The sequence below is a fragment of the Parambassis ranga genome, chromosome 18 (genome assembly GCF_900634625.1).
Source record: "Parambassis ranga chromosome 18, fParRan2.1, whole genome shotgun sequence".
Classification (NCBI taxonomy): Eukaryota; Metazoa; Chordata; class Actinopteri; family Ambassidae; genus Parambassis; species Parambassis ranga.
Genome location: NC_041038.1, coordinates 11199036 through 11226116, shown reverse-complemented (window position 1 = coordinate 11226116; position 27081 = coordinate 11199036). Strand labels below are relative to the sequence as shown.

The window sequence follows — 27081 nt, the reverse complement described above, 5'->3', positions numbered from 1 at the left end:
TAATCAATGTAACATTTGTGTTATTGGCAAACATAACATTGATGTCAATAACTCTGAGAAACAGCAGCTCTTTGTCTTTCCCACAGCTACAGTATGATACTAATGTTGTTGTTGATGCTTCCTTCCTTGAGGCCTGTTCTTGCTCTGCACAATGCAGCCACTATGTGAAACGGGTCACTGAGGTTTATGTGTCAGTGCGAGGCATGAATGTGTATTTGTTTGTCTTTGTTTATCAGAAACTTGCTATAAAAGCATGACTAAATCTGACGGGCATCAGCCTTGGAACATTTTAGCACCTTATTATCTCCCATTGATTACATGATTTAAACCAAGTTCTACCATTAAAACAAAAACAGTTTCCATTTATGCCTGGTGCTGTCATGTTAACTTTAAGGTGCCAAACCTCCACCTCCACCTCCACCGGTTTGCTCTCTTAAGGATTACCAAATGGAAATCTTGGTTAGCATCTGGCTAGCAGTAAGAACTTTTAGCAGCTGAGGAGTCTGATGTTTCACTTTAGGGTTGGTCAACACCAAAAACAGCTAAAAAAAAAATATAAAATATATATCCTGGTGACAATTTGCCATAAACTTGATGCTAATCTGGTTTTGTTGTAAATGTTATAAACTGGGTTAAGATGATGGAAATTAGAGCGTCAGAACGCTCACTGTAAACACGGCATGAGCGCCCAGTGATGAGCTGGCATGATGATGTCACACCAGATGATGACTTAAAAACAAAACTTTTAGGGAACTCCCATAATTGGCAAATTCAGCATTTTATTTGACTAAACTAAAAGTCTTTAAACAAAGAAATAATATAATAAAATAATAATTTTTAATAAAAAAACAAGATAAAACATAAACAAATAAACATTCGAGGGAAAGCCCGTTTACGTTGGGTTGTGGTAAAACATTGTGACATTGTGTTTCTGGTTTGACTTAAGAAACGTTAGTCCCTTATGATTTCAGGCACATGCCTTTATCAGACGTGTGGGTTAAAGATGTGGGATACAAGGCCACATGACTGCAAAAATGAGACGATGCATTACAAGATGACTCAGCAAAACTGTCATCTTTGATGACAAACTAGAAGACAATGATCATAATGAGGGATTATATATACGATCAACGACACGATGATTCTTATCTAATGCCTGTAACATGTTGAAATCTATCCAGTCTGAGGCCCGGTTTCAAAAGTTAGTGTTAGTGCTCCCAAAAACTCTGGATCCATGTGGATGAAACGCCCATATTATTAAAAAATAAACCTTTATAGACTCAAGCTCATCTCTGTGTGATTTCAGTGACCTGTATTATGTGTTCTGGAAAATGTTAGTGGACAATAATTTTTCATGTCACGTTTGTTTAAGACAGGAGTAATCCTCCATCATCGCTTCATTGAAACCACAAACCTTAATCAACCGTAGTCATATCTGCGACTAGCAAATCTCTCCCGTTATGTACTGGGAACTGTTTATCCCCATCAGGAAAACATGTCCACATGACACTTCATAAACTGATGTTGGCCCCCTTACACACACACACACACACAAACAGTGATGACATTATTGGCTAATAGATCTGATAGATTTCTTCTGTCCTCATTGAACAGGTCTTGAATCAAGTGAGCATAAAACATGTTGTTGTCTGATTACTGTGAGTAAAGACATAAACAGATACCTGACTACACACTGGTGTGTATATATGTGTGTGTGTGTGTGTGTGTGTGTGTATATATATATATATATATACACTCAACAAAAATATAAACGCAACACTTTTGTTTTTGCTCCCATGTTTCATGAGATGGACTTGAAGATCTAAACTTCATTCCAGATACACAATATTACCATTCCTCTCAAACATTGTTCACAAATCTGTCTAAATGTGTGATAGTGAGCACTTCTGCTTTGCTGAGATAATCCATCCCACCTCACAGGTGTGCCACATCAAGATGCTGATCTGACATCATGATTAGTGCACAGGTGTACCTCAAACTGCCCACAATAAAAGGCCACCCTGAAATGTGCAGTTTTGTCTCACAGCAAAATGCCACAGATGCCACAAGCATTGAGGGAGCGTGCAATTGGCATGCTGACAGCAGGAATGTCAACCAGATCTGTTGCTCGTGCATTGAATGTTCATTTCTCCACCATAAGCCGTCTCCAAAGGCGTTTCAGAGAATATGGCAGTACATCCAACCGGCCTCACAACCGCAGACCACGAGTAACCACACCAGCCCAGGACCTCCACATCCAGCAGGTTCACCTCCGAGATCGTCTGAGACCAGCCACTCAGACAGCTGCTGAAACAATTGGTTTGCATAACCAAACAATTTCTGCACAAACTGTCAGAAACCGTCTCAGGGAAGCTCAACTGCATGCTCGTCGTCCTCATCGGGGTCTTAACCTGACTCCAGATCGCCGTAACAGACTTGAGTGGGCAAATGCTCACATTCGATGGCGTCTAGCACGTTGGAGAGGTGTTCTCTTCACGGATGAATCTCGGTTTACATTGTTCAGGGCAGATGGCAGACAGCGTGTGTGGCGTCGTGTGGGTGAGCGCTTTGCTGATGTCAATGTTGTGGATCGAGTGGCCCATGGTGGTGGTGGGGTCATGGTATGGGCAGGCATCTGTTATGGACGAAGAACACAGGTGCATTTTATTGATGGCATTTTGAATGCACAGAGATACCGTGATGAGATCCTGAGGCCCATTGTTGTGCCATACATCCATGAACATCACCTCATGTTTCAGCAAGATAATGCACGGCCCCATGTTGCAAGGATCTGTACACAATTCTTGGAAGCTGAAAATGTCCCAGTTCTTGCATGGCCAGCATACTCACCGGACATGTCACCCATTGAACATGTTTGTGATGTGCTTGACCGGCGTATACGACAGCGTGCACCAGTTCCCACTAATATCCAGCAACTTCGCACAGCCATTGAAGAGGAGTGGACCAACATTCCACAGGCCACAATAGACAATCTGATAAACTCTATGCGAAGAAGATGTGTTGCACTGCATGAGGCAAATGGTGGTCACACCAGATACTGACTGGTTCTGAGTCCCCAGACCGCCAATAAAGCAGAAACAAAATGCACATTTCAGGGTGGCCTTTTACTGTGGGCAGTTTAAGGTACACCTGTGCACTAATCATGATGTCAGATCAGCATCTTGATGTGGCACACCTGTGAGGTGGGATGGATTATCTCAGCAAAGCAGAAGTGCTCACTATCACACATTTAGACAGATTTGTGAACAATGTTTGAGAGGAATGGTAATATTGTGTATCTGGAATGAAGTTTAGATCTTCAAGTCCATCTCATGAAACATGGGAGCAAAAACAAAAGTGTTGCGTTTATATTTTTGTTGAGTGTATATATCATACCACTGCCACCTACTGGAAGGAGTCAGAAAATATTTCACTCGCTCAAAGCATAATAAGAAAAGAAAAGAAAAGATTAGAACCAGGTTTGAGTCATCAGCTTTATATTGAACAGCAACTTGCACGGCAGAGTCACAGCTAGAGTGACAAACACAACAAGCATTAGGATGATAATGGTGCAGCAGCGTGCTGAGCTGTGGATGTTGTTTAGAAGCACCATCATTTCACCTAATTTCTGATGTGCAAAACTACAAAAAAATCCCACTGATACCTCAGCCTCTGAGTCTCCTGTGCACCGTTCTTTATCACATCTAATTAACACCATTTGTGTGGGGTTGATGCAGCAGTGGTTGGCGCTGTGGTCGTTGATGAGGTGCTGGTCTTGTCACCACTGGCCTTTTTCCTGCAAAGACAATGGATGACAATTAATTATTGTGTTTCCAAAGCATTGTGACAGACACTGGTAGTCATATTTACATTATTTCACCTAATTTCTTTATTTAAAGTAAAGTCATTTGTTTTTCTTGAGTCTCTTGCTGAATGAAAAAGCACCACTCACTGTTTTTGCAGAACAGCTCGGGTGAATTTCCCCTCAGGGTTGAGACAGCGCTTTGTGCCGTCCTCCAGTGTCACACTGCATGAGAAAAAGAAAACTTAATGAGAAACAGCCTTCTTCTTATCAGCTCTGTTGTTATTGATGTGCTCAACTTGCTGCAGGTACTTACATGACTTCACGCTTGTTGCAGTAAGGCCGAGGTTCCCTCACTTCAACATCAGTGATAAGTTCGTACGGCAGACCTTGGATCGTTTTCATGCAGCGGCAGTTAAGAATAGCTGGAAGAAAATGTGTGACAGTGAGAATAATGTTCAATAAGTGAATAGTTGAGAAATTTTCCAGCTATATAACTGCACAAAATCTTACCTGCTGAAGTGGACAAGGTGATGCAGGCCAGGAGAATGATGCACTGGGTCAGAGCTTTCATCTTTGTCCTGAGTGATAGAAACACAACTTCTGACTGCTGTGAGTTTTTCCTGCAGCGATGTGCTGTGGTGTCTCCTTCACTCCTCTGAAGCTCCTTTTTATACGCTCAGTCAGGTGGGCACTCACCCAACATCTCTTCTGAGGAAAAACGAAAAAAAAAACCTGTTTTCACTTCCTTATTAGGACTGTAAGCTTTAGAAAATATTTAATAAACTTGTACATCACACTAGTTTGAACCACACGCACACACACGACTTGCTTTTTGTCCCCATAATGTGATTGCATGATTGTCTTGGGTCCCCACAGTGTGAATAACACCTGGCCCATCCATAAAAAACACATAGCACCATACCACACAGCACAAAGGCACTACAATCATAATCACACCCTCACAATCAGCATAATCTAACAGATTTGGTCCCCATATGTACCAATTGTCCTCATTAAGCAGGTCCTGAATCAGACGTGTGTCCCCAAAAGTACCGTAAAACGTGCACACCATGTCACATGTGTTTCTAGACGTGTGTTGGTTGATTTCTTATAAGTAAAATTAGACAAAAACAGATAACTAATTATAGTACATGACTACACATTGATGTGCATATGTAGCGGATACTGATAACAACACCGCCACCTACAGGATGGAGTCAGAAATCTTTCCACTGGCTCATTTAAAATGTCAAATAATGACTTATACATAATATAATGCAAAGACATCAAGTATAACAAACAGCCAGATTTATTAAGAAGCAGCATTACATAAATGTTTATACATTGATCCTACATAAATATGCAAATAAATTCACATCTTTGTAAAATGCTTCCAATAATCAAAAAAATAACAATCATCACATGTATCATCATTTAATGCTGAATAATCTTGTAGGACGACCTCAACATCCTACCAGACAATAAATACACCTGGCTCCTAAATGGTCCAAACATCCAAATGTTGAATGTTTGCAATACTCTAGACAGAAAAAAACATGAAACGTTTCACAGATAGCTGCCACTTTCTACTGCCAGTGTGCAAAGTTGATACTCTAAACTGGCTTCACTCCTTTCAGAATGGGGTCACCAGCTTTATATTTACAGCACCGATCACATCCTCACATTTAGGAGCCCGGGCTGCTTCTTGTCTTATTTCTGTTGTTACAGTGACAAATACATCACAGATTAGGATGAGGTTGATGTAGCAGTGGTTGGCGCTGTGGTCGGTGATGAGGTGCTGGTCTTGTCAGCACGGGCCTTTTTCCTGCAAAGACAATGCATGACAATTAATTAATTTATTTTCAAAGCACTACTGGTAGTCATGTTTACATTATTTCACCTAATTTCTTGAGTCTCCTGTTCACTTTTCTTTATTGCATCTAATTAGCTGAATGAAAAAGCACCACTCACTGTTTTTGCAGAACAGCTCGGGTGAATTTCCCCTCAGGGTTGAGACAGCGCTGTGTGTCGTCCTCCAGTGTCACACTGCACAAGAAAAAGAAAACTTAATGAGAAACAGCCTTCTTCTTATCAGCTCTGTTGTTATTGATGTGCTCAACTTGCTGCAGGTACTTACATGACTTCACGCTTGTTGCAGTAAGGCCGAGGTTCCCTCACTTCAACATCAGTGATAAGTTCGTACGGCAGACCTTGGATCGTTTTCAAGCAGCGGCAGTTAAGAATAGCTGGAAGAAAATGTGTGACAGTGAGAATAATGTTCAATAAGTGAATAGCTGAGAAATTTTCCAGCTATATAACTGCACAAAATATTACCTGCTGAAGTGGACAAGGCGACGCAGGCCAGGAGAATGATGCACTGGGTCAGAGCTTTCATCTTTGTCCTGAGTGATAGAAACACAACTCTTCTGACTGCTGTGAGTTTTTCCTGCAGCGATGTGCTGTGGTGTCTCCTTCACTCCTCTGAAGCTCCTTTTTATACGCTCAGTCAGGTGGGCACTCACCCAACATCTCTTCTGAGGAAAAATTAAAAGTGCATTTTTTTGTTTTCCTACTGGTACTCCACTCCAGATGTTGCAATCAGCTCTTCCTCAGAATCTAGCTCAGTTGTAACTTCCCTATAAGGACTTCCTGTGGATTAAAGACTTTTTCTCTGCCAAACTGGGTCAGTTTCTCCAGTCAAACTGGAAACACTCAATAAATTTGTGCGTCACAATGGCACATAAATATCAGAGTCTGTAAAACAGTAATTTCAAGTGTAATATTGTGCTCATAGATTCAATGTTAACCAGTGATTGAATGTAACTAAGTATTTGTACTTTGTTACTGTACTTAAGTAAATTTTTTATGTATTTATACTTTACTTAAGTAAAAATAATAGTGCATACTTTATACTTTACTCCATTACATGTTGCAGCTGTTACCTATACTTTCTCCTCCACTACATGTCTCCAGTGTCTGTAGTTCCTTGTTCCATGTGATGAACACAGTGCTGGACTGATGTGAGGTCAGACTCTGCATGGAGGTGGTGTCACGCTGCCAGCTGTGTTTCTATAATGAGCCTCAGTCATGATGCCGGTGCTCTGGCTCAGTTAGCTAACTAGTTAGCTGCTGTCTGCTAACACAGGTCCATCCATTAATGTCTGATGAACATGAATCATAACATGAATCTACAGCAGGAACACTGACACAGTAAACATGCTGAATGCCCGTTTGTTATCAGCAGCCTCTCTGTTCACTTGATGCCCACAGCCAGCCTCAGATCTTTTGCAATGGAAAACAAATATATGTTTTCAGTGCATGAGTACTTTTAATTTCAATACTTCAAGTAAGAAGTAAGACTTTTACTTAAGTAGGATTGTAACATAGCACTTCTACTTTTACTTGAGTATATATTTTGCTGGTTATTTGTACTTTTACTGAAGTACCAAGCTTCAGTACTTCCTCCACCACTGATGTTAACACATACAATTTTACTGTAACATGCAGCGTACTCGTAGCAGTTGGATTCACTTGTTAAGAGAATACAGCAGATCCTACAGACGTACAAAGAGTAAACATTAAACAAATGACAGTCCAGCAGTTGGTGCAACCTCATATATCCTTCTTAAAAGGCTGCAGCCTTAAGCTGATACATCTTCCTCATGTGACCTAAGCTTGGGGTTTGGGTAAAAAGGTCTTGTGTTAACCAAGAGGATGAAGGAAGACACTTCAAGATGGTTTGAAGAACAGGATGTCCTGTCTGTAAAGTCAGAGGAACCCATTCTCAACAGGGGAGTTGGCCTCAGACAACAAACCAGCAATGAGGTCCTAGCATGGATCACATGCTAGTTTATCCACCTGTTAGCCAGCCATGAAGACAGAGTAGAACCAAAACAATGAGTAAGATCGATAAGCTCAGGTACATTAGGAACTATTGTCATGTGAGCTTCACAGTGATCCACAGATGCCCTTCACCTCATATAATCCAGCTGCCACGCGTGAAATTTTTGAATAAAAAACATCCTGGAGGACTGAGACTCCTTGAATGAATGAACTAAAATATCCAGGCTTCCCATCACTGCTGGCTGGAGGCCAATTCATTTAAACAGAGAGAGAGCAGAAATGCGTCACTATTGACAGTGATTGCACCTCTGGGACCATGTGAATTGGCTCAAAGTCCAATTTCATGTTGTAACTCATCAGCCATTCTTCCTCTTTCCAAGACTTGATATGCCCACCAGTTCACTCGAGCACAGCATGGTGTTTTGCAACATGGTGAGATTTCTCAGTAACTGGCGTAATGCTTTGTTGGAAATAAAAGTCGTTCAGGCAGATTTGGTTTGCGTTCATTTATGTCTGAAGGAAAATAAATCTTCTTTTCTAACAAAGGAAACCATCACTGGTCGCCAAAAGAAACAAAACCATGACCTGAGCTGAAGGTGAATTTGTGATCATCCACATCTTTCCAGCAAGTGACTACAAAGATCACTTAGGATTAGCAGCTAATCCAGACATGCTGTGTTTACTTTAGGAGGCTGAAGGCTGAAAGGAACCAGATTGTTATCAAAAACATTTGAGAAACTTGCCAGTTGTTGTAAATTTAAACAGTTCTTGTTTCTACTATCAATTGTACTACAAGCACTACAAGCAATTTAGGGTTAAGCGTCTTGCTCAGGGACACATCGGCATGCAACCAGGGTAATCGACCTGCCAAGCCCGATGTTAGTGGACAAGCGCTCATACCACCTTAGCCACAGCACTCTCGGTTTCATATCACACTATATGAGTAAATATAGCTTAGCATCAACCTTGGTAGAATGTAGCCTAACCTGATAACCTGTCACCCTCCACTGTCATGTCCTAAAAACGAACTTTCTGTGCTTAGATTTGAGAATGTGATCAAACCATAAAACAGATAATAAGAGGGACTCAGATATGCGGCCCCTTGTTCAAAAGTTAAATATCTGATCACACTAAAAATGTAAAATGATCTTTATTTGTGGACTTACTGTGTGTCCTTACTTCATTAATTAAAGCTTTATAACGTGCTGACAAGTGTCATCATTAGAGCTGAAGCTGAGAACAGAGTTTATTTTAATCTTAGTAGGACATCTGGTGGATCATTGTGGAAACACAACTAGATGTCTGTTTTACAACAAAATGTTTGGTGTAATTTCTTTTTAAAGATTTTTATTGATTGATTGATTTACCTTATAACACCACAAATAAATCAAAGCCTTCACATGCTATAAAATCTTATTAGATGTCATTATCATCACAGCTGGAATAATTGTGCTTATGTGTTTTAACAATATATTAAAATATAATTTCACAACTTGAAAGGCACAGCGGAACAAACTGACCCACTTAAATCTAGGTTTAAGTTGCTGTTCATGTGAACAGGTGAGACTTTATGTAAAGCAGCAAGCACAGTAAATGAAAGTAAAAGTAAATATATAGGGCACAGTGCACACTGCTCACTTTACTACATGCTGATAAGTTTCATCGCTGCTCACTGTTTACTTTAGAACTGGAGGTAAAATAGACGACAGAAAGAAGGTGTTCTGGAGACACTTTGGGAAACAGAAGAGGTGAATGTGGAATGATTGAAAACGTTGAGGGAACATCTACAAAGTCTGATTGAAGGAAACAGAAGGTAGGTGTTGACTCTGGGTTAAAGTACGTTGTGTACTGTGTTGAGGGTTTGCTTGAGCTGTCTATGAACTGTCATTATCTTAACTGCTCCCTTTCAACTGTGTACCCAGGCAGCAGTGATACTGTGATTGCGGCAGAGTTTGAGGCTGTGATGGCGCAGATTGGTTTCAAAATGTGTGTGAAGCTGATACCAATTGAGGACAATCAACTAAAACTGGTAGAAGAAAAGTTTAGACAAGAAATGCGTGCACATTATCCACAAGTTAACGTCACCAAAAGCAGTATACCGATCATCTTGGCAGGCCCTGAAGAGGAAGTGAACTCAGGAGCTGCAAAACTTGACGTACTGATGAAAGAGATAAATGAAATGAGAGTTAAACTTCCTGCAGATCTAATAACTTTCATAAGAGCCAGCAGTGCCATCTCTAAGTATGAGACTCACTTTAAGCAAAGCCTCAGAACTCCTGTTTCCCTAGATGTCGGATCAGACCTGGTTCTGCTTAGTTTGTCCTCTCATGCTCTGGATGAAGCTCTTGAAACAATAAAGAAAGACCTGAGTTTGGAGATTGTGAGGCTGCAGGGTGCTGCAGCTGTAGCTCCAAATCTGGACAGAATGACCAAATTTCTCATTAAATCCAAGAACGAGGAAAACCATGGTGAGCTCAGAGTGGACTTCAGCGTCATCCCAGGACCCAGTGGAACCAAAGTACGACTGGTGGGCTACAATGAACATGTGAACAGGCTCAAAGAGGTCCTTCACGACTACCAGAAGAATCAAATTGAGATTCAAGAAGTGATCAAGCTTCCACATCCTGAGATGGTGGACTGTTTTAATCGAATCTTAGGCCTCGTTGGAATGAGGAAGACAACAGTGACCTTCCAAGCTTCACGTTTTCCAAATCCTTCTGTGCTCATGTCTGGTCCTCGTTGTAAAGTCCAGGAGGCCAAGGAAGCCTTAACATCAGTTTTAACCAGTTTAATATTAGACAAACTCATTCTGGAGGGACCACAAGCTCGGTGGTACTTTCAGGCAGATGGTAAACTGACCAAGGAGCTCGTAGAGAACTCTTGTCAGGTCCTTATCAGCGAAAATCATAGTGAGTACTCCAGCAAATCCACCTTCCATCAACACACAGCCTCCGCTTTTATAGCAACACATCCACTTTATGTTTAACTGGATCTTGTTGCAGTATTTTCACTGTCTATGATCGTTTGACCCACTTTGCAGTTTCAGTTCCTCAGCTGATTCCTCTACAGCCACCAGACCTCAGCATCCTCCACACCAGTTCCACTCATCAAAAGTCCATCCTCCAGTTCATTGGTCTTTGCAGAAAGGATATTAATGATGCCAAAGCAAAGCTGAAAAATCTGTATCAGGCTCACTGTTCCACAAAAAACCTCACAAAGGAGGACCTGGCAGACCTCACAGAGGAAGATGTGAAGAATCTGAAGCAGCTGATTGAAAAACAGGGTCTGTATGTACAAAAGAACCCAGCCAGCCAGGGAGGCCTGATGGTGAGCGGCTTAAAAGATGGCGTCAACCAGATGGTGCAGATGCTTCACACCATCACTCTCAACAGACGGGAGCAGAGAATCAGGGATGAGGAGGATTTATACCCCCAAGTGGCATGGTGCATCCTGGATCATTGTGGTGAGTGGAAGAGACTCCCCAAAACAACCAATTACAAACTGGAAATGGGTAACGTCATGGAAGGGATTGTGGACACAGAGGGAATCTCATGGAGCGTGGAACTGCAGAGGATGCAGGCCACAAGACACAGAACTGGACAGAAAGCGAAGCTGAAACGACTGAAGAATCGTTCAGGTGAGTTCAGGTGACACTCAACAGTTTTAAAAAGCACATCAGGGACAATGTGGCTCATCTGAATGTCTGAGATTTTTCATTTTTCTTTCTTTCCTGTTATTTGGTCTATTTCCAGACTTCACTCTTCCCCTATACTGGGACAATATGGCTGATGGTAAAAACCTGGAAGTGGTTTCACTGCAGCCTTTCTCTCAAGAGTACTGCAATGTACAGGACGCCTTCAAACAAACTGTCCAGAAGAACATAAGAAAGGTTGAAAACACTCTTCAACAGAACATTGCATTGCATGTGTCACTGCAGAAGCTGACACTTTTTGTGTTTTCTTGCCAGATCGAGCGCCTGCAGAACATTCACCTGCGACAAGCCTACGAAGTGCAGAAAAATCATTTTTCTGAAAAAAACAAAGAGAAAGGGGGAGCGGGTGAGAAGTTTCTGTACCACGGGACGAGCCAGGACAACTGTGAGTCCATCATAAATAATGGCTTCAACAGGAGCTTCGCTGGTACACATGGTAGGAATTCCTTTGTAGACTTAGGTTTAGATACAAGCACTGGCCTAAAATGCAACAATTTTTTTTTTCTCAGCAACTTTGTTCGGTCATGGAACCTACTTTGCTGTAAAAGCCAGCTACTCAGCCAATCCCACCTACTCCTCCCCAGCTGCTGATGGATCTCAGGTCATGATTGTGGCCCGTGTTCTGACTGGTGTCTACACCTTAGGCCACAGCAACATGAAGATACCTCCACCTTGCAATGGCCAACAACGTCATGACCTCTATGACAGTGTGGTGGATAGCATGAACAACCCGAGCATGTATATTGTATTCACTGATAACCAGGCTTATCCTGACTACCTTATAACCTTCAAGTGATAAAAGCGGGAGACAGACAGTTTTATCATCATTTAACACAAACACAGTAGGACCTCAGTTGGAATTTGACTGGACTTTCCATGTCATGCTTTGTGGGTTTTCTGTGGGTACTCCGGCTTCCTCCCAAAATCTAAAGGTGTGCTAGTTAGGTTAATTGGGGACTCTAAATTGGCCGTAGTGTGAGGCTAAATGTTTGTCTCTCTTTGTTATATGCCCTGCAATAGACTGGTGACCTGTCCAGTGTGTAACCCTGCCTGTCTCATGCTCAATGATTGGGTGGATAGGCTCCAAACCAAATAACTTTCTTACAAAAAGCACAAGTTTACAGACATGAACACACACCACGTCTGTCTAATTAAACGTGCATTAAGTCCTCATAGATTTAATTTATCTGTGAATTGCACTCAGATTCAAATTCAACAAGATAAGTTTCTGATACCATTTATCTATTGATTTATGGTGTTTAATAAATGGAAAATTAAGACATAATGTAACAGAACAGAAAGCAAAAATAAATAAAATTTCATTATTTAATATCTGATGTAATGTCTGTTTGTTTTGCACGCCGTGGCTTTAATAAAAAAAGAGATAAGAGATAAGTAAGTGCCAACACTTTGTACATATTTTCATTAGTCCTCAGTCATATGGCATCAGGCACTGCTAACATCACCTCACATGTTTTAATAACTCATATATTAGAGTTAGTGCTCTCTGTGTGTGTGTCTGCACAGCACCTAGCAATGCCACTATTCCATTATAGAGAGCCAGCACAAACATTTTTCTCCTTTTAGTCATTCAAAAGTTCTGTAAACAACGGTTTGGGATTTTCCAAATGATGAAGAACTGATGATTGAATCAAAACGTAGGCACATTTGTAAAAATCAAAAAGACAAAATCAGTGTTTGCACAATACAGTACAACATGTAAATTCCTGTATATCAGTAACGTCTGTGGCTGAATCAGTGCTGGTAAAGACTTGTTTGTTGCCTGTACAGTTTTGTATTCTGAGGAGGACATCTAGTGGACAACATGGTAACATGTTAATTTCATAACAGCTTCTGCATAATTTGGAACTTGTTATTGTACTTGTCATAACACATTTATATCATTATTCCACAACTGAAACCCATTTATTGTCACCTGCACAGCAGGACGGATGGGGAAATGCCCTGAATAAAAGTGAAACAGAGACTGTTTATTTGAAAGGGTGTGTCTGCTCTCAATAGGTGGAGTGAACAGGGAAAGTGAAAGTAAAAAGCGCACAGCTCACCTTGGTGGGTCACACTCCTCTCCTGTTGCCCTTTTATTTAAGAATTGGAGGTAAAATGGACGAACACCAGCATCCACTGTATTTTGAAGCCAGAGGTCTGACAGACAGAGAGCAGGTGAAGATCTGGAGATACTTTCAGAAAAGGAGAGACTCTGGAGGAGGTGAATGTGCAATGATTGAAAACATCGGAGGAGACATCTACAAAGTCTGTTTCAAAGAGAAAGAAGGTGGGTCTCGACTTTGTGAGTTATTTGTAGAATAGTTTTTACCTTAGTTTTAAAAAATTATTTAAAAAAATCTTTTGTATCGTCACTGTTTTGCAGCTCAAGAAAGAGTTTTACAGAGGAAGTTTCACACTCTCTCACTTCCTGGTGGGGAACATCGTCTGACTGTGAGTCGGAGCAGTACACTACAGACCCCCGACCAGCCATCAGCCAGCCAATCACAGGTGAGCTTCAGGATCTTTCATAATCCTTCACTGGTGCTAATTTGATTACAGTAAAGACCAGAGTCAGAGAATCAAGTCAGACCAGTTTCACCAGAGGTTTTCTGACATAAAACATTATCACAGCGAGTGATGTACTATAAATATGTTAACACAGAATTACATTGTCTTTACATGTAACTCTGTCAATGAATGAATGAGGCATCCACATATTAGTGCTATGTAAAACAGGCTAAGTTAGAGTGAAAACTAGATTTGATTCTAGGTGAGGCGAGTCTCACACACACACACACACACACACACACACACACACACACACACACACACACACACACACACACACACACACACACACACACGGTTATTGAATGGGAAAACGTCCATTTATCTGATGATGCATGTGCTGGATACGTACAGTATAATAAACATTTGTTTTGTTTTTTTAGGTGTCCAGAAAAGCGAGCACTAAAGGCCTTGAAAAGATTTTCAAATTAGAGGTCTACCTCCTGTATTACCTGAGAGACAACCCGAAAGCATCCAAACTATTAGATAAGCAGCTTTCTTCAATCGGCTGCACGGTGGAGCTAGACTTTGATGAAGAGGAGGCAGTGGTGAGGGGTGATGTTGAGAAGGGGCCTGCAGGAGGGTTCGGGGGAGCTGCAGAGAAATGGGAAGAACAAGTGGATGGGGTCATCATCAGTCTCACCGAGAGCTACCTCTGCTACCACGTGTTTGACCCTAAACAAGTCAAAATGCTGCTGCAGGACCGCTCCTTTGCAATAGATTATTTAAAGGTCTACACTGAGAGGGGCTTTGCTGTGGTTGTGGGAGACACCGAGGTTGTGAAGGAGAAGATTAAAGATCTGGAAAAAAGTGTGCCGACCCGCAAGGAGCTGCCAGTCGAGGAGAAACTATTGAAACTGGTTGAAGAAGAGTTCATCCGAGGAACACACACACATTATCCAGAGGTTAAAATCACCAGAGGCAGTGCAGTGATCATCTTAGAGGGCCCCGATAAGGAGGTGCAGTCAGGAGCTGCAAAACTTGATGAATTGCTCAAGAAGATAAAAGAAAAGAGAGTTGAGCTCTCTTCATCTGTATTAACCTTCATCAAAACCAGTGGTGCCATCTCCAAGTACCAGGCTCGCTTCCGGCAAAGCCTCCGAAATCCTGTTTCCCTGGAGGTCGGTTCAGACCTGGTTCTGTGCAGTTTGTCCTCTGATGCCCTGAATGAAGCTGAGGCAGCAGTCTTGAGAGACCTGCATGAGACCACTGTACCACTGCAGGTTGCCTCAGATCAAGACAAAGTAAAAGAAATCCTCATCAAATCCAAGAATGAGGAAAACCAGGGTGAGCTCAGAGTGGACTTGTGCTTCATCCAAGGACCCAAAGTACGACTGGTGGGCTACACTGAAACTGTAAACAAGCTTGTTAAAGTCCTTCAGGACTACCAGATGAATCAGGCTACAACCCAAGAAGTGATAAACCTGCCACATCCTGAAATGGTTGACTGTTTTGACCAAATCTTGAGTCTCATTGGAAAAGGGAACATAAAGGTGACCCTCAAAGCTTTGCATTTTCCAAATCCATGCGTGACCATGTCCGGTCCACGTTTTCTAGTCCAAGAAGCCAAGGAGTTCCTGACTTCAACTCTAGCCAGTGTAGTGTTAGACACTTTGGTTCTAGATGGACCAGGGGCTCAGCAGTACTTCCAGAAAGAAGGTAAAGTAAGTAAGGAGCTAGTAGAGAGCTCCTGTCAGGTCCTCATCAAAGAAAAGCAGGATGTGCAACGTGCACAAAGCACCAGCAGCCCTGTCAGCCTCACTCTAAGACCTTCTATCAGCAGGAGCCGCTTCAACAACGTTGGCAATGTTGCAGTCAATAAAGCAAGCCTAAAGATCACGCTTGGTGGTTTGGAAGATGAGCAGGTTTGAACTATACCATGATTCCCATAATTGCAAATTTGTGAAAGCAGGGCTGTTACTTGACATTTCTTTTCCACAGGTCCATGTCTTAGTGGTCCCCATGGTCAACAAGAATATGACTTCTACAGAAATTGGTAAAAGTCTGCTGAGAAAAGCAGGGAGCACACTGACTGCAAAGTTTGAGTCAGTGGCAGCGAAATCCATTCTGGTCCCTGGTGATGTCCTGCAGGTTGACGGGCCTCCATCTCTGGGCTGCTCCAAGATCTTCTTCATCGAGTGCTTGCCGTGGGACACAGTCAGAGGAAAGAGTGTGCAGGTAAAGTCAAAATGAACTGATTTCTGTAGCTCAGTTCTGGCAATAACAATGGCTTGAAGGATGAATAGATTTTATTTTAGCGGTCCAATTTTACTTTTTTTTTTCCTGGTACTGGTGCAACTTTTTGTCGACATGGAGACGGCTTCAGTGTGGTTCAGTCAAAAATAGCCTTATTGTGTTTTTCCGGACTTTTGTTTTCTAGGCTCTGAGATGTGGCCTGAAAAGGTGCTTGGACCTCTGTGTACAGCTGGGTTTTCACTCAGTGGCCTTTCCAGTTATCGGACCAGGAATTGTGTTAAAATTCCCACCAAGAGACGCCATTGAAGTGCTAACTGAGAACATTCGTCTGTTTGGATTATCTGCATCTACCGGTTCTCTCGGCACCATACATGTCGTCATTAAACCTGGCTATCCAGACTCTGAAGAGGTGACCTATAACGTGCCATATTCGTTTTAAAGATCAATGCATCTGTTGTGTAATGCTGCCATTTTTTTACAGTGCTACCACGAAGTTTACAAACACCTCAGCCTGAAAATGAACCATGGAGGCCAAGGTAAACATTGAGCTACTCAGGCTGTCTCATTGACTTACCAACACAGGGACAACTTTTATTATGTGTTTTTGTCTCTTAGCGATCTTCAGGTCTCTCACCAGTGACCTTGATGACATCACTATGACAATGGGAATGGGGGTTAAACTACAAGTTGTGTTCGGTGACATCACTAATGAGACTACAGATGTTGTGGTGAACACAACGGACTTCATCAATTTTGACAATGGTAGGAAGACACTCCTTAGTAAGGCTCTGGAAATGGTAATGCTGGTGTGCTCATGGCTTTGGTCTGTACTGATACAGACCAAAGCCTAATATCCCCTTCAGGTCAGGAGGGGATATTAGTTAACTCATTACCTTCTGATGTTAGCATAACTGCGGACACTCAGTTTTCTTGGCATCTTCGTTCCACAGATGGTGTTTGCAAAGACATCTTAAACATAGCTGGACGGGAGGTGGAGGCTGAACTGAAAGCAGGTGAGAAAAGAGGACCAGTTGGACACAGCACACTAACACAACAAACACTAAACTGTGTCTGGTTTATTTTTCCTGTGTTGATTTGAGTAGCAAAAGTGAACCGAGGAGAGGTGTTTGTGTCCCAGTCCGGACAGTTCCCCTGTAAGGCCATTTTCCACGTGTGTGGAGAAAAGGACGCAGGCGTCATTGAAACACTCATGGTTAGCATCATTGATCTCTGTGAAACGTATGGATTCGATTCTGTTGCGATTCCTGCCATTTGTGCAGGTATGTATATCATAAAATAAAACTATGAATCCCCATACTTGTAAATATGAATGTAATCTTGCTTAATTACAATTAAACTGTGCAGGAAGTGGTGGCTTGGATCCTGGTGTAGTGGCAGGCGCCATCCTCCGAGGGATCAGGACAGCCACACCCCCCTTTCTAGTCGGAGGCATCACAGACATTCGCCTTATCCTGATTAAGATCGATGTCTTCCTGGCATTTAAAGAAGAAGCCATGCAGGTGTTTCCCACTGCTGTGACCAACACGGGTAACAGGAGTTTTTACAACTGGCCTCATTTAGAAATACCTTTCGCTTTAAATGTTCTAAATATAAGAATTGAAAAGCTGTTGTTATTAGTGACACCTCTGGCCACTAAGTGAACTGCAGCCAAAAATAATCATGTGTAACATGGAAAGCTAGCCACACCGACTACTTTGCAAATAATGACAATAGCATGCAAGCTAATTTAGCTAGCTAGCTGTGCTCTCTACATGGTAATATTTACTGATATGCATATGGCAAGCTACTAAATTAGCAGCTAAATCAGTTGGTACAGTTTGGACTGATGCCATTTAAGGTGGTATTTTGCTATATTAAATACTAACCAATACTAACCATGTTAGCAGGTGAGCTAATATTAGCCACACACTCAAGAGCAGGCTTAAACATCACATCCTTTAGATTCAGTCAATTCACACACGAGAGAATTTCTTCATGTGATATATTTAGAATTAAATCTGGTTTAAAAATGTATTTATTGTGAATTTGCACTGATTTGTGGGACCTACCTTCCAGCGTCAGCACCTCAGGTCTATTATGAACAGCCACAGCCACTGACTGCATCCATGAGTCTAAATCTGAACATCCTGAACACCAGCTCCACAAGACAGCAGTCTGTCTACACGGTCATCGGTCTTTGCAGAGAGGACATTGATAAAGCCATGGCAAAGCTGAAGGATCTGTATCAGTCACAGTGCTCCACTCATACCTTCAGAAAGGGGGAGCTGGAAGTCCTCATCGACGAAGAAATGACTGAACTGCAGCAGCTGGTGGACACCCTGGACCTCTGTGTGGAAAAGGATACGTCTGGCAACTTAACTGTGAACGGCTTAAAAGATGGGGTGATGCACATGAGGAATGCATTTCAACACAGCAGCCTGAGGAGCGAAATGAGATGCAGGGAGGAGGAAGACTTGTACAACCGTGTGTCTTGGTGCATCCTGGGCCCAACCGGACAGTGGGAAAGACTTCCCAAAGCAGCCAATCACATCCTGGAAAAGCAACATACAGCAAGAGAAATAGTGGACAGACAGGGAATCTCATGGACTGTGGATCTGCAAAGGATGCAGGCCACAAGTCAAGTGACTGCAACACAGCTGAAACGCCTTGAGCATCTGCCAGGTGAGTAGATGGATTCTCAGAGCCTGAATTCTCAAAATCAAGATCAAATAAATGTTATGACAACACTTTTTTTTCAGACTTTACCTTCCCTCTGAACTGGGACAACATGGTTGCTGGTGGGACTTTAAAGCTGGTTGCACTGCTGCATTCTTCTGCAGAGTACCGGACAGTGAAAGAGGCTTTCAAGAGAACTGTGAACAAGACTGTCATGAAGGTGGGTGACTCTCCACAAGATATTTGATTGTCTGCTATTCATCTGGCAGCTCACTTGTTTTCTTTCTTTGTTAGATTGAGCGTGTGCAGAATATTCACCTTCGTCGCGCCTATGAAGTGATGAAGAAACAGATCTCTGATAAGAACGCATGTGGAGCGAACGAAAAGTTTCTGTACCACGGAACAACCCAGGAAAACTCTGACTCAATCATACAATCTGGGTTCAACAGAAGCTTTGCTGGGCAAAACGGTAATGATCTATCGATGTTTGAATGAAACTGAATGATCTTTTTAAAGGAGACATATTGTGGAAATCCATTTTTCACCGAATTTGAACATGATCACCCCATCTGGGTTTGAAAGAAGCACTCAAAACACTCATCTTTTCCTCTAATTTCTCCACTGATGAAAACCATTTATTCAGGTTGTCAGCCCCTTATGACATCATATGGGGATAAGCCCCGCCTCTGGCTGGTTCAAACACACAGAGTACTAAAATCCTGAAACATATTCTGTAGATATATGTGACCCTCATTATCTTGTCAAAGCTTTAAACTTTAAGGTATTTATTGCAGAATCCCCTTGTTTTTCCCCTTTAGCAACTGCATACGGTTATGGAACCTACTTTGCCGTAAACGCCAACTACTCAGCTGACCCCAGGTACTCCAGGCCAGCTTCTGATGGTTCTCAGTTGATGTTCATGGCTCGGGTCCTGACTGGAATCCACACTCAGGGTCATAGCAGCATGAAGGTGCCTCCGGCTCGCAACAGCCAGCAGCCTCATGACCGTTATGACAGCACGGTGGACAGAATGGACAACCCAAGCATGTACATCGTGTTCCACGATAGCCAAGCTTACCCAGAATACCTCATCACCTTCAAGTGATAAAAGTGAGGGCCAGATGATTCTTAATGGTGCAATTTTATGAAATGCATTTTGCAGGTTTGTTTCTCGGGGTGTAGGTATGTTCACTTAAAGCTATACTTATAGCACTTAGAAATAACTGAGAGGGTAAAATATAGATGTGTTATAGATGTGTGTATATTAAGAATAATATTCCAGTTTCATTATAAAACAGAACTTGCTGGGGAATTCCTCTCATAACAAGGATGTTTTATGGATGCACTTTTTATACTGCACTTTTTATACTTTAGTATACTTTAGAGTTTTATTTCTCTGCAAAGCTAAACAATCACAAAATCTGCTGTGACGTCACTGTAAAGTTAAAGACAGTCCTTAAATTCAAATGAAAATATAAAGATGACATCCAAGTATAATTTCTGATTCACAGACATTGTCCTAACCCATTTTATGTTACAAAGGGTCGGGGTAACATGCCGCACAATGATGCAGTTAATGTTTTATTTACTTGATATTTGCATTTATTCTCGTACAAAGGTATGAGAAGATGAGAAGAGGTGGAAGAAACATTTTTCTCAAATATGCATGTTAACATAAAAAAAAATTGATTGTAGTATCATAGTGGGACCGATTTAAATCAGAATTGATCAATTTTGGAAGACATGCAGTCAAGTCAAATCAACTGAAAACTTTCACCTATTTCTTTTAGCACATTGTTTTTGGCTGTGTTACATATACTATTCTTTTATCAGATACATGCTGAAATATTTTCGCTCCCGGGTGGCCAAAGATTGATTGAGTGAGCTTTGAACTGAAATTTAAAATTAAAACTTACCTTAATCAGATTGTTTTGCATTGTATTGTATTGATATATTTGTATTTTTAACACTTCTTCTGCTTTTTCTTGTGTAGCTTTTCTCTCTATAACAATTGTAATATAAATGCTGAAGCTATACCTGCTGCAAACCTACAGTGATATAACTAAGTTATACGCCTATATTTGGGCTGAAGTATAAGTGAAGGTGAATGATGCAGGGGCCTCGGTGATCCTGCTGGGATCCTCAGGCGTTGATGGTGACAGGCGCCTGGCCATAGACCTGTCTGAGAGCAGGGCAGTCCAGGGTAGCAATCACCCTGGTTTCGCCAGCCCTTTGCGGGGTGAAAAACTCGGTCCAAACCAGAGAGGAGCCTCCTGTGATCAGGCTGAAACCAGCACCAGGATTTGGGTTAGCCAGTAGCACAGTTTTGCCAGTCCATGGAGTATTAAACACACATTTCTCCTGGAGCTCACCTGTAATATTTGTACTTGGGCAGCATGATCCCAGGTCCTTCCATGCGAATGTAGACACCCTCCAGGTTGAAGGAGAAGGGGTTGGTGAACTCCACGGTCGCCATCATCTCTTCACTGACTCTGCCTTCAGCTGACACCTGCACAGGACATAGAAAAAGAGAGAAAGTTTTCTTCACAAACAACAAACAACTCCGGAGAGGTTTAATAAAATGGCTGCCTGACAGTCGAAGATGTTCTGCTGTTTATTACTATGGTGATGCTAACAAATTACACTCAACAACAAAGTAAAAACCAAAAATCACTTCAGACCTTGACGATGAGTTTGGGATTGTGAAGGGCGACAATTTTCATTGCTGTGACGATCTGGCCCGTCTCTTTGATCTTCCCAGTAACAATGAAGTGGAGGTTGGCCTGTTCCACCAGATACTTCAAGTAGTTCTTTGACTCCACCATCACCACCTCCTTCACGCCTACAAAAAAGCAAACAAACATCATTCCACTGGCACAGGCCTGACTTGATACAGGCTTTGGTCCTTTCCACTCACTTTTTTGTGGGCCAACAGTCACTGTGGGGTTCCTGAATAGGAACTCAGAGCGGGTGACTCCGGTGTAGTACACCACATTGCCGCTGATGTAAACCTCCACGGTGCAACGCTGATTACTGCGGTTTATGAACTCCAGGTCCAGCTCAAAGTCGTTACCCACGCTGACCTCCAAATTGGGCAAGACCAGATCCACGTCAGCCAGAACAGGGCTGGATTTCTCACGTTTACAGCCAAACTCTTCAGCTTTTTCCAGGACAGTCCGCTCCTCTGTACTGCCTGGATTACATGATTGTAATATTTTAATATTTTAGTGACAGGAAACAACACTGAGAATTCACTAAACAAAATAATCTAGAGTAAACAGGAGGTGTTTTATTTTCCAATTTGTCAAACCCTTTATGTTCACCAACCTTCAGAGAACTTGTACTGATCAGTGATGTCACGGCGGGTCACGTCTCCCGGGGTTTTGGTCAAAACCTTGCGGCCCACATGAGTTCGGTTGACTTTGACAGGCTCCATTGTCCCGTCTTTTCTCCGGCAGTAAAACACCACATCACTGTTCACCTGTACAGAAAAACACAGAGATGCTGCAAATAACTAACACACACGGTGGTCTGAATCTGAAGCTGATCTGATGTTGTTGTTAAGTAGTAAAGTCATAATGAATGCACTTACCTCAGCAAACACAAAGGGAGCATCAAATGGAAAGCAAATCTGTCCATGTTTGATGGCCTGGACAGATGCAGGTCCACATCTGTACATACCTTGAATGGATAATAGGGTTAGGGTCCTTTTATTGCATTTATTGACAGAAAATATTGTATATTGTGTATTTTTACCATCACTGGTCTCCTGTGGTGTTGCATCCACAACCTGCCAGCCTCCAAAGCCAGGAGGGAGGTCTGGTCTAGCCATGTAGCACTCATTCCAACAGTGATAATTCCTGACAAAATTAAACTTATAATCACAGAAGGCACGCAAAAGGGTCATCCTCTGGGAAGAATGAATGCATTCAATCAAGTGACACATTACAGGTTACTAAAAACACTATGGTTTGTCCTCTGGGGACTGTGACTATATCGTGTAAATGTTCTTATTCATTTTTAAAACACATTTATTAAGTTAAAATGTTTGTGAAGTCAAGTGGAAATGTTAGTGGTGACTTAACAGGTAACTTATCAAGAATCATCATCTGGGGACCCTGAATAATAAATAATAACCTGCCAGCACCATAAAACAGGCAGAAAATACATGATTTAGTTTAAAGAAATAGAACACGTGGTACCAGATAGAGTCTCTGGTGCGGTTGCGATCGATTCTGCCGTTCTCATCTAAGATTATGTCAGTCTTCAGGTTTCCATCATTATCATGAGCGGAGAAGAAATTGGTGACAACACGGGATGGGATGCCAAGACAGCGCAGAACTGGAACACAGCACAAGGACAGGAATCAAGGAAGGAATCTGGACTAAACAGCTGGTCTCAAAGCCTTGTCCCTTGCCAACAGAATCTGAATGTTCATATACAAATGCTTCTTTATAAAGAATAAGATCTCACAGGTGTTGAAGACAGCGGCGTAGACCCAGCACTGCGCGTAGCAGACGGGTGTCTTGCTGCGTGCATAGGTGAGCAGGATCTCTGTGCTGCCAGTCCAGGAAGTAGGAGCTACACCATAGGTGTAGTCACCAGTCCAGTTCCCCTCCAGCACGCCATCATCATCACGAGAGTTCAGCTGGATGGATTTTATTCATATTTATTGTTCTGATTAGATACAGCACTGTGTAATGCAGGTATCAGAGGAGTAAGTATTTTGTTAGGACACAGGAGAATGTACAAAAGGACTTTTTTCTCACCATGGCAGAGGCCTTTCTGGTCACCTTGATGGGGTCTCCTCTGTTGGTGATGGGCATCTCAGCCCTGTCCATGATGTACAGACAAGCATCCAGGACTCCGTAGTTAAACTAAAAAATAAACTTTTCTGTCATTGCTCAATAAATCTAAAAAAATGTTTGATTGTTTTCTATTACCTGTCCATAGTTCCAGTCTCTCTCAGCAACATCGTCGTGGGAGCCGTGGTAGATGATCCCCATTTCAGTCATCACACACTCCTCCCTCTCTTTCTCATTGTCCAGAAACACATCATCAGCTGAGAGGAAACAACATGGTCGGATGAAAGTGCAACAAAAAAAAGCCATGTTTCCAGCTCAGCATCTTCAAAGGCTGAACAGAATCTAAACAAACCTGACACCCAGGGATTGAAGAGGATGTAGAGGTCACGGCTGTTGTCCCGCCTGGTCCTGCGGATCCCATGTGGCGTTGCCACGGCGACATACATGTGATACTTTCCCACAATGCAGTTTGCTGATGGTGTGATGCCCATGGTGACCACGTTGTCGGACGTGTTTGTGATACGGCCTTCCCAGGGGCTCTGGCGATCCTTTGTAGGGAAGACAGGAATGTAGGTGCCCTTGCTGTACTGAGGGCTGGAGCCTGAGAGGAGGCAGGTAAATGAGAACATCTGGCTTCACACTAAGTGTTAGTAAAGGTTATACTATGACCAACTCACCAATGACGAACTCCAAAGCGATCTTGTCTTCAGCCGGTTTGTAGGGACGATTAAAAGCGATCTTGACCTGGAACTCTTGTCCTCTGCGGACGATGAGATAGTCTGAGTTGTACAGCATGGTGTGGTGGTCCATCTTGTTGCTCTCATCTGGGCTCTTCATCATGTCCACATCCCAGATGTCCAAATACTCTAAATGGACAAGGAAAGGCAGAGATGGAGAGAGCATTTTACATTTGGCCCATCCCCAGGAAAAATCTGTGAGCGTCAAAAACTAACATAACTAAAGTTTGTATATATCAGTGGTTTGTTGGCAGAAAAACACCATATCAGCTGAAATACCAGTAACAGAGTTAATGAATTCCTGTCACATCTGGATATCTTTCAGTGTGCAGCTCTTCAACAAAACCACAGACTGGAATGTAGTGACACACTACAGGAATTGAGCACACTTATCTTGTCTTGGACGTCATTCATGTGTCAGTCATGTTCAAAACCTAGTGAGCCGACAGGAAAGGGGCTTTATCTTCTCCAAGCACCATCACCATCTGTTTACTCCCCTCAGTAACTTTGGTTGTTTTTAACAATTGGAAAGGAAATCTGACTCAACATTTGGATCCCTCACCAGTCAGAGGGGGACGTCCTCTTGGGCCTGGAACACCAAAGTACTCAAACTCTGGAACATCAGTTGTGTCAGAGTTGGAGCTGTCGATGGGAACAGTGAAGCGGCCGCGGTTTGTCACCTTGGGACGAGGTCCAGTGGGGGCAGGAGGAGCCGGAGAAGGGGTCGCAGTGGCTTCTCTATCCGACATGGTGGTAATAAATCACGATATGTAATTTCCTGCTGGACTAGAAGAGGAGAGGTGAAAAAAAAATAGCAAATATTTATTTCTATGGAATTTTTAAATCCGCCTTACCACACACTTACATAATCATCACGACGGTAGCTTGATGCCTTCCTGGCCTGTCTGACTGCTGGAATCAGTTTTTTTGGTAGCCCTCATGTGGACAGAAGGACTGAGGTAATTTTAGCTCTGCTTCATGTTTTGTGGATTTAATGAGTCACAGTGAGTACACTGGCAGACTTTGTTTATGTTGCTCTGGCGCGTTCGCACATTGATCTAAGTTTGAATCTTTGAGTTTATTTAGTGACCACGGTGGTTACTTGTTTTTTTTGTCATCACTATTTTGTTCAATTGACGTGAATTTTGTACAATGAAACAAGAATGCTTTGGTTGGTGTTATTGTACTTTTATGCTGTGAAGTTAAGATGAACATGCCTTAAGAGTTTAGTAAGATTTAGTAAAACTATCAATATTTGAAGTCGAATGTGTCAAAAATATAATAACACTCATTTAGCAGAGGTCAATTTTAATGTGTTTTCTGTACTATTCTCAGGAGATGCCTTTTTTGTTCCTTCAGAGGAGCTTAATTACAGTCAGATGCATGTGTTTTTAACACAACTTTGGCAAGTGCTGACACAGGAAAAACACAGCACTCAGGTTTAATAGCAGAAATGAGCCTCTGCTGTTTGTCCTCACTATAAAAAAAACCCAGTAAATAGTCTAACTGTGGTTAAAGTTGCAAAAATATTCTATGTGGAGACAAAACATTATACATTTAAACTTTCACAATCAATCATCAGTGTTTGTCTATTGGTGAAACAAATTAAGTGTAAAGTTCTAACCACTGTTTGTAAAATTTGGTGCAACTATGTAACATTTAATACAAGACATCAGATCTATATTAGTGATGTAGAGTTCGAGGAACTCTGTTCCAAAGCTTGCACAAGAACTTTGTAATGATTCTCAGATGTATCAGTGAACTAACTTGCATCTTCACATCTGGAAGTTGTAAACAAAACAAAAATACAAAAAAATAGAAGAACTTTTGCTGCTCGATCTATCTATCTGTAAACTGCAGAGTGGACTCACCTCAGCTGAAGTTGAGGAGAAAAGGTGATGCTGTTGGTGTCGGCTTGCTGCTGCTGCTGCTGCTGCTGCACAGTCCAGGAGTCTTCTGCTTCTGCTTATATACCCCATAGAGGCAAGGAAGGGCTGTGTGTGTGTGTTTGTGTGTGTCTAAGATCTTTGCTGAGAAACAGTGTTGCTGTGGGTGTAACTGGTCAGTCCAACTTGGAAACAGGATGTGGAATGTACCATCTCTGTACAAGCCACAGCTGGATGGGGCTCAGACAGATCGAGCCATTGACTAAGATATTTGGAGACAGTTAAATATACTCATATATATATATATATACTATATATATATATATATATATATATATATATATATATATGTATATATATGTATATATATATGTGTATATATATATTTTTTGTGCATTTAGCCTTTACCTTTCTAAGTCTATGGCGGCACCAGTAATAGAAAGTAACGTTCAATATTTTAACATACGAGCATCTGCTTGTTAAAACCATCATTGAATGTAGCTCTGCCATAAAAGTTATTTTGAAACATTAGAAGAGGTCATACGAAGCACTGTACTATGTATACAACATGTATTAATATAGCATTGTAAATTAGTCATGTTGATCTTCCAGTTGTGTGTGCACTGATGTCTATTTAGGTATGCTTGTTTGCTGACTAAGAATTCTTTATTTTAGCATTCTTTGTAGTATTGCGTAATTTGAGGTTTCTTCACTAACAGGTGTGGTTTTATCATTCCCATGGTTTGGATAATCCCGCTGGTGTTTGCTTTTCTGGTCTGTTTTTTCTTCTTTATTCTTGTTTTTTGGGTTTGAGTCCCACCCACAATAACAAGGCCACACCTCTAGG

General features: G+C 41.9%; 5 protein-coding genes across 9 annotated transcripts; 2 read left to right on the top strand and 3 right to left on the bottom strand.

The window, feature by feature from the left end:
- Positions 1 to 3480: 3480 nt before the first annotated feature.
- On the bottom strand, positions 3481 to 4469 carry LOC114450963 (permeability factor 2-like). The gene is made up of 4 exons (XM_028429429.1): positions 4316 to 4469; positions 4119 to 4227; positions 3953 to 4027; positions 3481 to 3796 (listed from the first exon to the last, which is right to left on the bottom strand). The coding sequence occupies exons 1-4, from the start codon at positions 4374 to 4376 to the stop codon at positions 3709 to 3711; spliced, it is 333 nt and encodes a 110-aa protein (XP_028285230.1). The 5' UTR covers positions 4377 to 4469; the 3' UTR covers positions 3481 to 3708.
- A 627-nt stretch (positions 4470 to 5096) lies between these two features.
- Positions 5097 to 6342, bottom strand: LOC114450964 (permeability factor 2-like). Its single transcript, XM_028429430.1, has 4 exons — positions 6140 to 6342; positions 5943 to 6051; positions 5777 to 5851; positions 5097 to 5630 (listed from the first exon to the last, which is right to left on the bottom strand). The coding sequence occupies exons 1-4, from the start codon at positions 6198 to 6200 to the stop codon at positions 5552 to 5554; spliced, it is 324 nt and encodes a 107-aa protein (XP_028285231.1). The 5' UTR covers positions 6201 to 6342; the 3' UTR covers positions 5097 to 5551.
- A 2929-nt stretch (positions 6343 to 9271) lies between these two features.
- LOC114450875 (protein mono-ADP-ribosyltransferase PARP14-like) lies at positions 9272 to 12690 on the top strand. Its single transcript, XM_028429298.1, has 6 exons — positions 9272 to 9461; positions 9571 to 10557; positions 10689 to 11285; positions 11401 to 11537; positions 11616 to 11796; positions 11870 to 12690. Exons 2-6 carry the CDS (start codon positions 9612 to 9614, stop codon positions 12154 to 12156), a joined length of 2148 nt encoding a protein of 715 aa, XP_028285099.1. The 5' UTR covers positions 9272 to 9461; positions 9571 to 9611; the 3' UTR covers positions 12157 to 12690.
- A 718-nt stretch (positions 12691 to 13408) lies between these two features.
- Positions 13409 to 19946, top strand: parp142.2 (poly(ADP-ribose) polymerase family member 14-related sequence 2.2). The gene is made up of 14 exons (XM_028429595.1): positions 13409 to 13653; positions 13750 to 13874; positions 14318 to 15799; positions 15876 to 16112; positions 16315 to 16539; positions 16612 to 16666; positions 16746 to 16892; positions 17081 to 17143; positions 17234 to 17410; positions 17496 to 17678; positions 18207 to 18812; positions 18890 to 19026; positions 19101 to 19275; positions 19625 to 19946. Exons 1-14 carry the CDS (start codon positions 13482 to 13484, stop codon positions 19909 to 19911), a joined length of 4071 nt encoding a protein of 1356 aa, XP_028285396.1. The 5' UTR covers positions 13409 to 13481; the 3' UTR covers positions 19912 to 19946.
- A 762-nt stretch (positions 19947 to 20708) lies between these two features.
- Positions 20709 to 26416, bottom strand: f13a1b (coagulation factor XIII, A1 polypeptide b). Of its 5 annotated transcripts, none has more exons than XM_028429598.1 (15): positions 26220 to 26405; positions 24911 to 25129; positions 24289 to 24477; positions 23964 to 24212; positions 23750 to 23868; positions 23576 to 23683; positions 23280 to 23454; positions 23009 to 23147; positions 22563 to 22666; positions 22399 to 22487; positions 22134 to 22287; positions 21724 to 21999; positions 21488 to 21648; positions 21179 to 21315; positions 20949 to 21090 (listed from the first exon to the last, which is right to left on the bottom strand). In XM_028429598.1, the coding sequence occupies exons 2-15, from the start codon at positions 25095 to 25097 to the stop codon at positions 20949 to 20951; spliced, it is 2229 nt and encodes a 742-aa protein (XP_028285399.1). In that variant the 5' UTR covers positions 25098 to 25129; positions 26220 to 26405. The 5 variants fall into 5 exon arrangements, with proteins under 5 accessions (XP_028285400.1, XP_028285399.1, XP_028285397.1 ...); XM_028429596.1 differs by having other exon boundaries at positions 24911 to 25134; positions 26220 to 26404; XM_028429597.1 differs by lacking the exon at positions 26220 to 26405 and adding an exon at positions 25214 to 25525 and having other exon boundaries at positions 24911 to 25134.
- Positions 26417 to 27081: the final 665 nt, after the last annotated feature.